At 55.3% G+C, this 8,094-nt stretch overlaps 1 protein-coding gene across 2 annotated transcripts in view; it reads left to right on the top strand.

Moving 5' to 3' along the window:
• ESRRB (estrogen related receptor beta) overlaps window positions 1-8,088 on the top strand; it is a 166,903-nt gene extending 158,815 nt beyond the window's left edge. For both annotated transcript variants that reach the window (XM_006778814.2, XM_006778813.2), the window contains exons 6-7: window positions 808-1,077; window positions 7,091-8,088. In XM_006778814.2, the coding sequence (XP_006778877.1) occupies window positions 808-1,077; window positions 7,091-7,335 (515 nt within the window). In that variant the 3' untranslated portion in view covers window positions 7,336-8,088. The remainder of the gene's footprint in view (window positions 1-807; window positions 1,078-7,090) is intronic.
• Window positions 8,089-8,094: the final 6 nt, after the last annotated feature.

The following is an 8,094-nucleotide window of genomic DNA, read 5'->3' on the forward strand; positions in this document are numbered from 1 at the left end:
CACCCATTTCACAGACGAGGAGACTGAGGCGTGGAGAAGCTGCACAGCTTTCCCAAGGTCATCCTCCAGCTAGTAAATGGGGAGTCGGGATGCAAGCCCAGGCAATCTTGAGAACACATTGGACAAGACAGTGGCACAGTTCTGGAGCCATCCCTATGCCCGGGCTCACAGGATACAGGACTGCTGCGTCATCGTTAAATGCAGAGTAATGGGCTGGGCAGCGGGGTTCTGACCCCTGGGAAGACAGGCTGCCCTGTGACAAAGTGCCCCCTGACCCTGGGGGCCCCTGAGCAGTTTGTAGGCCCAGGCTGGAGGTCACCGAGGTCACTGGCCAGGAGCAGCTGGGTCCTGCGCAGCTGGGACTCTGCACGGAGGGGCAGGCACCACTTCAGCACATTGAAGCCTTCCCGGGCTCGGGCTCGAGCAGACTGGGGAGCCTGGAAACTGCCCAGACTGGAGGGGATCCTGTCCTGCCACCTCCTAATTCTATGAATCCAGTAACTCCTTAAATTACAAATGCATTTCATTAATCAAAAAGCCTCTCCAGACATTTGAAAAATACCATAGAACTAGCAATAATGATGATAATAACAAGTGTCAGCATTGACTGAGCTCCTTAGGTAAGTCTTTTCCATGAAATCCATGTCTGACTCATTCACCAACAAAAGGACGCTGAGTCCCAAAGGTAAGGGGAAGGGCAGGATCCCGAGGTACCTGGACCTCCGCCCCATCTGGCCCTCCAGCCAGCCTCAGGGAGGCCCTGGCCCGTCTGACCGAGGCTGCCCTCCTTGCGCCCTCCCCCTGCAGGCTTCTCGAACCTCTCCCTGGGGGACCAGATGAGCTTGCTGCAGAGCGCCTGGATGGAGATCCTCATCCTGGGCATCGTGTACCGCTCTCTGCCCTACGACGACAAGCTGGCCTACGCCGAGGACTACGTCATGGACGAGGAGCACTCCCGCCTGGCGGGGCTGCTGGAGCTCTACCGGGCCATCCTGCAGCTCGTGCGCAGGTACAAGAAGCTCAAGGTGGAGAAGGAGGAGTTTGTCACGCTCAAGGCCCTGGCCCTGGCCAACTCAGGTAACCGGGAGTGTGGGACGTCTTCTCAGGCCTGGGGAGCACCCCTCTGAGGCCTGTGATGGGGTGAGGCCCTTGTCCCCAAAGATTGTACCAGTGCAAGGGGAGGACTGGGGTTAAAAGGGTGGCGACGAAGGCCAGTATTGGCCGAGTGCCTCCTGAGCCCTGATTTGCAGGCCACTATGCTGGGCCCGTGACCTCCAGGCCAGCACACTGGTCAAGGTCAAAGATTTCAGAGCCAGGTGACCCAGAGTCAAATCTTGCTTCTTTCACTTGGGCAGGCTGTTTTACGCTGTGCCTCTACCTGTTCATCAGTAAAATGGGAACAGTAGGCAGTCCCTCCCCCACAAGACTGTGGAAATGATTTATTTGTCTGTAATTAAAATTATACTGACAACATACCTGGCCCATAATAAGTGCTCAACCTGTCAAATAAATTAGCTGTGAACTTATTTCACGCTTACAAACAACCCAAGGAGCAAAGTTCTTATTTTAACCCCATTTTACGGATGTGGAAACTGAGGCCCAGAAAGGTGAAGCCAATTGCCCAGGGTCACACAGAGCTAGGAGTACAACCAAGGTCCTATGATTCCAAAACCAACCTGAGCTCATGCCCATTCTTTGAATCTCTCAATCTAATTGCTCGGGTCCAAGAGAGAAAAAAACTTCCCAACGGAGTTGTTTAGTCTGGTGTTCAAAGGAGGCCTCGTTCCATTTCTTCTTCACTCCCACCAGCTCCTGGGGAAAAGGGCTGACACAAGGGAATGAGCTTAAACGTATTCTAGTCTGTGTCTGCACTTGGCGTCCACCTGTGCAGGGCACCGTGCCGGACGCAGAAGGAAGGGAAAGGCAAGGCCCCTGTCCTAGACACAGTGTCAGCATGCGCACGCGTCGTTCTGCGGCAGGCCGGCGCGTTAACGAGTTAACTGCTCACGTCTGAGTCGGATGGACCCAAGTTCAAATTCTAGCTCTGCTTCTTTTTTTTTTAATGATTTATTTTTTTGAATATATTTTTATTGATTTCAGAAAGGGAGAGGGAAATAGAAACATCAATGATGAGATAGAATCATTGATGGGCTGCCTCCTGCATGCCCCCTACTGGGGATCTAGCCCGAAATCTAGGCATGTGCCCTTGACCAGAATCGAACCCGGGACCCTTCAATTCGCAGGCTGACGCTCTATTCATTGAGCCAAACCAGCTAGGGCTCTAGCTCTGCTCCTTGGTAGCAGAGTGACCTTGGGCAAGTTGGCAATCTTCCTAGCTCTGTCCTTGTGTGTCCGGGGATATCCCAGTGCCTCCTCCAAGCACTTGTGTATGAAATGACTGACAGAAGATAAAGCACTTAGCCTAGTGCCTGGCCTGGAGGAAATGTTCAATAAATATTAATTATTACCATTATTATTAATATTAGAGGGCACAGAGCGTTACTAGCATGTGGAAGAGGGAGAGCTGGCTCAGACGGAGACAGTACAAACAGGGCAAGCAGCTGGTTTGCTTGATATTGTGGTGCTTCTGAAAGTCCCACATGCCAGGAAGCCTCAGTCCCTGGCTAACCCGGTCAGTGGGTCCCCCTCACAAATGGCTCCATAGAGAACACAGAGGACACTGCTGATGCCCCATCTGACCCCCTTCCCTGGGTCCCTGCGCGCGGGCCCAGCTGCTGAGTTTTGCTGCTGATAGCTCACAGTCCCTCCCTTCGCCAGAGACTCACCCTCACCTGCCTTGCCGGGAGGGGTACCTACTCCACCCACCCCTTGGCACCTTCAGCCAATGGTGGGCCCACCCAGGGGAACCAAAGGCTGAAGTCCTGGCAGGGTGGGGTCAGGCTAAGCTAAGGCTGCGTCCTTACCTTGCAGACCCCTGCCCTGTCCCCTCCCCCTCCTTTCCTTTCTCCTGAAAGCATGCCTGCTATGAACCCCCTGCATCTGAACCCCAGCCCCTGCTTCTAGGGAACCTGACCTAATCCAAAGAGGGAAGCATTTTTTTTTCTTAGTTCAAATCCCTTTTATTAGTAAACCCTTACAAAATAATAATTTAAAATTTGCAAGCTTCTGTAGAGACCATTTATGCCATAAGATTCCCCTGTTGCATTGGGTGTTTTGTTGGAGAATGCCAGTGCTGTTGGGGTCTTTAGTAGCATTAGATTGACAGGATGAGCAGGTGATACCCCTGTACAGTCCCCCTATTAGGAACATCTTGCATGGGTGTGCTCACTTGTTACAATGAATGAGCCAATATTGATACGTTATTATTAACTAAAGTCCATAGGTGCCATCAGGGTCTTTGCTCTGCCTTGTACGGGTCTAGAGGTTTTGACAAATGTGCAAGGACAGATCTCCTTCATCCCATGTCCTGCAGAGTAGCGGCACCACCCTCACCATCCCCTGTGCTCGCCTGCTCAGTGCAGCCTCTTAAGCAGCGCTGCGGAGGGGCTGGGAGTGTGGTGGGCACAGGAAGGGAGGGGACACAGTGAAATCAGAGGGCACAGGGCCACCACAGTGAGACAGCCAGCCTGGCAGGCCTTGGAGGGCAATTTGGAGTCTCCTGACCACTTCACAGCAGACCTGAGCTCAAGCTTATCCCAGCTGGGAGGAGGGAGTGAAGCGGGGAGGCCACCCAACTGTCACCTTCATGCCCGCCCCCACTCAACACCATGCTGCAAGGACTGTCAGGAGGCTCTGTAGCCTGGCCAGTGGCTCTCGCCTTGATCTCAACACACACAGACATGCACCCACGCTTACAGATATTCACGCACACACACACGCACAAATAGATACATACGCTCACACGGATACGCACACACCACCTGAGGTTTGGTGACATGAGCCCATCGGGAGCTTCCACCAGCACCCGGCTTTGCCTACATACACTCTGGGTCATGTGAGACCAAGTTCCAGGAGCCTGGACTTCTTGCCCCAGTGGCATCTACCGGGCTACCCTGCCGCTTCTGTGCAGGCAGAGGAAGCCTGAGGCGGAAGAGAAGGAGGTGGTGATGCTCAGGGCCCTGGCTGCACAGTGGAGCCATCAGCTGCGGGCAGAAACGGGGCAAGAACAGGGCTTCTGGGGGGTTAGGCTAGAAAAGCAGTTTGGGGTCATAGAGGCTCCCAGCTGTGAAGGGATCGGGAGCCATGAAAGATAGAGGGGAAGAGGAAGTGGCCTGTCTCCAGTCGCAAGGTACGCCAGTCACCCAGGCTGCACAGCGTGTTGGCTGGAGGAGAGACAGGGGCGGGAGGTCATCCTGGCGGCAGCCCCAAGGGCCACTGTGGGAGCCACTGCTCAGGTGGAGTGGACGGGACAAGGCCCCTCAGTGGCTCAGAGGGCTGACACTAGGCAGGAGGGCGAAGCACATCAAAGACAGGCTGAGCCCCAAACCCTGGTCCCTCGGGAGCCTGCTGGCCGCCGTTCACCCCGTGTCCCGGCCTCTCCAAGCCTCCCCGACAGCAGGAAAAAAATCATCGCCATTGATTTTGTAATTAACAGTTTATCAATGCCATCGATACAGACGTGCTGATGGATTGCAAAGAAATTAATCCTGCAATGTTATTTTATTTCATTTTTGGTCGAAGGCAGCTGCCAATTTTGGCCTCCTTGGGGGGGTGGGGGAGGGGAGGGGAAGCGGCAGAGGCACGGAGTCTGGATGGCCAGGTCCCAGCCGACAGGGCCTAGCGCGTCTGAAGTGCACACTCTGTAAACAGCTGGGAGAGTAGGAAGGGAGCCCTGCTGCCTCTGCAACTGGCAAAGGAGCCCTCACCGCCTTGGTATCAAGGAGCAGAAAGTGTGGAGGGGCCTTGGGTCTGGGACCAGTAACATCCCAGCTCTGCTAGGGCACTCAATCCCGTTTGGGTCCTCACCATCCTATATAATAAAAGGCTAACATGCAAATTGACCGAACAGGGGAAAAACCGGAACAACAGGTCACTATGATGCACAGTGACCACCAGAGGGCAGACGCTCAACATAGGAGCTGCCCCTTGGTGGTTAGTGCGCTCCCACAGGGGGAGCACCGCTCAGCCAGAAGCCAGGCTCATGGCCTGCAAGCTGGCAGGAACCTCTCCCACCTCCACGGCAGCACTAGGATGTCTGTCAGTCGGATATCCCCGAGGGCTCCCGGACTGCAAGAGGGTACAGGCCTGGCTGAGGAACCCCCCGAGTGCACGAATCTTGTGCACCGGTCCTCTAATAGTGAGAATAGTATCATGTACTAGGTGCTCACTAAGTGCCTGGTAACGTGCTATTTCCTTTAACCCTCAGCATCACTCTGTGAGGTATGCACTCTTATGTGCTCCATTTTACAGACCAGGAAACAGCCTCAGAGAGCCGAAGTAACTTGGCCAAAGCCACACAGCATCTAAGACTCCAGAGTCTTGTCTAGCTCATCCTACTGCTATCCTCCCAAGAGAAAGAGGCTGGGCCCTTGAAGGCACAGGCTGAGTGTGGACCAGGGGTGGTCATTGGTGTCCGCTGGCTGGTGCAGCTGCCCTTGGCAGTCTGATATCTAAACAAACCCAACATGCAAGGGAATTGCCCCGCTCCTTTGAGTAGTTCAGGAAACTTGCCCAGTCCTCCTGGATACCCCTCAGAGCTTCAAGCTCACTGATCCACATGCTCCCTTCCCCTCCCACCTTTGGCAGGCCCTGGGGCTGCAGTTCAGGGGGCAGCTCGGGGTCTTTAAGGAACGTCAGAAGAAGGCTGTTATTTTCCCTGGGGTCAGGGAATGGGTTTTAGGAGATTTCCTTTGCTTCAGCTCAGACCTGACTGTAACCCAACTATCAGCAGGCACCTCCTGCTCTGAGACTTAGGTAAATTTTGTTTGAACCTCCAATTCATGTCCTGAGACCAAAACATTCCCCAGGGTTTTAGATTGCAAGGGCCCCTTCCAACAGCTACCTTCACTGTGCCTCATGTGTCCAGCCATGATTCTCAGTGCCCACCATGTTCGCTGCCACAGGGCACCCCGACAGCTTAGCCTCTTCTATGTCTGTGTTCTGTAATCAGCATTTTGTAAGGTTAGCGATTGCACTGAAGGCTTGAGTTAGTGTCTGGCATCAGCAGAAGTGATGGTGCTGATGGTGATGGTGGTGATGATGGTGGTAGTGGTAATAGTGGTGATGGTGTGATGGTAGTGGTGGTGATGATGGCAGTGGTTATGATGATGGTGGTAATGGTAATGATGGTGATAGTGCTGATGATGGTGGTGGTGGCGGTGGTTGTGATGATGGTGTGATGGTAGCAATGATGGTGGTGGTAGTGATGGTGGTGGTTGTGATGATGGTGGTAGTGCTGGTGATGATGGTGGTGGTTGTGATGATGGTAGTGATGATGGTGGTGGTGGTGATGGTAATGATGGTGGTTGTGATGATGGTGTGATGGTAGCAATGATGATGGTGGTGGTGTTGGTGATGATGGTGATGGTGATAATGGTGATGATGGTGGTGGTTGTGAGATGGTGGCTGTGATGATGGTGTGATGGTAGCGATGATGATGATGGTGGTGGTGGTGATGGTGATACCACTAGCTAGGGCACTTACTTTGTACTGTTTTAAGCCCTTGACCTGTATTAACATATTTAACCTCTTGAGGTAGGTATGGCTATTATCTCATTTCACAAATGAAGAAAATGGGGCACCGAGAAGTTAAATAACTTGCCTAAAGTCACACAGGTAGCGAGTGAGGGACACAGGGTGCCACTGCCGCCAGTCTGGCTCCAGAGTCCCCCCGGCTCCTCAGGGCAGTTATAGGTCTGTTCAGGTTCGAGCCCTTCAGGGTCTCCGCTTCTGTCTCTCAAAATGTCCTCCATAGATAGGATCTCTCGCTGGGCCCAGCCCTCACTCTGCCATTGGCCTCTGTGCCCTCTGACTGGCAGCCCAGCCTCTCTGAGCCGTGGTTTTCCTCTCCCTAAAATGAGGACTCGGGTGGCTCCAAAGCAGAGCCCAGGGTCCTGCGGTGCCCCCCCAACCCCCGCCCACGGCGGCGCTCTCCACCCAGGGCCCCTGACGCTCTCCCTTGTGCCCACAGACTCCATGTACATCGAGGACCTGGAGGCGGTGCAGAAGCTGCAGGACCTGCTGCACGAGGCCCTGCAGGACTACGAGCTGAGCCAGCGCCACGCGGAGCCGCGGAGGACGGGCCAGCTGCTGCTGACGCTGCCCCTGCTGCGGCAGACGGCCGCCAAGGCCGTGCAGCACTTCTACAGCGTCAAGCTGCAGGGCAAGGTGCCCATGCACAAACTCTTCCTGGAGATGCTGGAGGCCAAGGTCTGACGGCCCGGCACTCGGACGGACTCCTGCCTGTGGACAAACGGCCGGCCGGATGCAGAGACCTCCTCAGCCACCAGCTTCGACCTGCAAGCCCGTGTCATGGCCACGAGCAGTCCCAGAAGAAGGGGCTACGTGCCTCCCGGCTGCGTGCAGAGGCCTGGGTGTTGGGGGGCGGGGAACGGGGATGGGAGGGCAGGGCGTGGGGCTCATCTGTAACTGGCTTTTTCTTTGGTATGTTTTTCCTCCTCCATGGGCAGTGCTGAGACTGGAGACCACCGAGGAGGGGCCCTCTCCCCACCAAACCACCCAGAGGCAGCTCAGACATTTCCACCCTCCCCCACCCCTGGCCTGGTGGGCAGCGCTGGCACCCAGGACGCTGGCACACTCACGTGGGTACCACCTGGAGCTGTTCCTTTCTCAGAGGGCAGGTGTTTGTCCCAGAGGTCCCTCAGGGGGCCCCAGGCCTTCCACAGGCCAGCAGGCCCCTCCCTCCACACGTCCCCTCAGCTCCGCACACACCCAGCTCCCAGCAGGGACTCGCCATCAGGAGAGCAGCTGCTAGATTCACGCATTTTCCTGGGTCCTCGGTATCCTGTCTCCCTGAACCTGCCTATCTCTTCTCCCCCAGGAGCCCCCTGCTTCTCCCCGCACCCCCTCAGAGCTCACCGAGACCCTGCTTCAGCAGCCAAGGTGGGGCCCATGGCTGGAACAGTGTTAGCTCACAGAGAGCTCCCAGGCCCCCCTTTCTCCTGGCCTTCCCCC

This window comes from Myotis davidii, unplaced genomic scaffold, assembly GCF_000327345.1.
Source record: "Myotis davidii unplaced genomic scaffold, ASM32734v1 scaffold309, whole genome shotgun sequence".
NCBI classification, from domain to species: Eukaryota; Metazoa; Chordata; class Mammalia; order Chiroptera; family Vespertilionidae; genus Myotis; species Myotis davidii.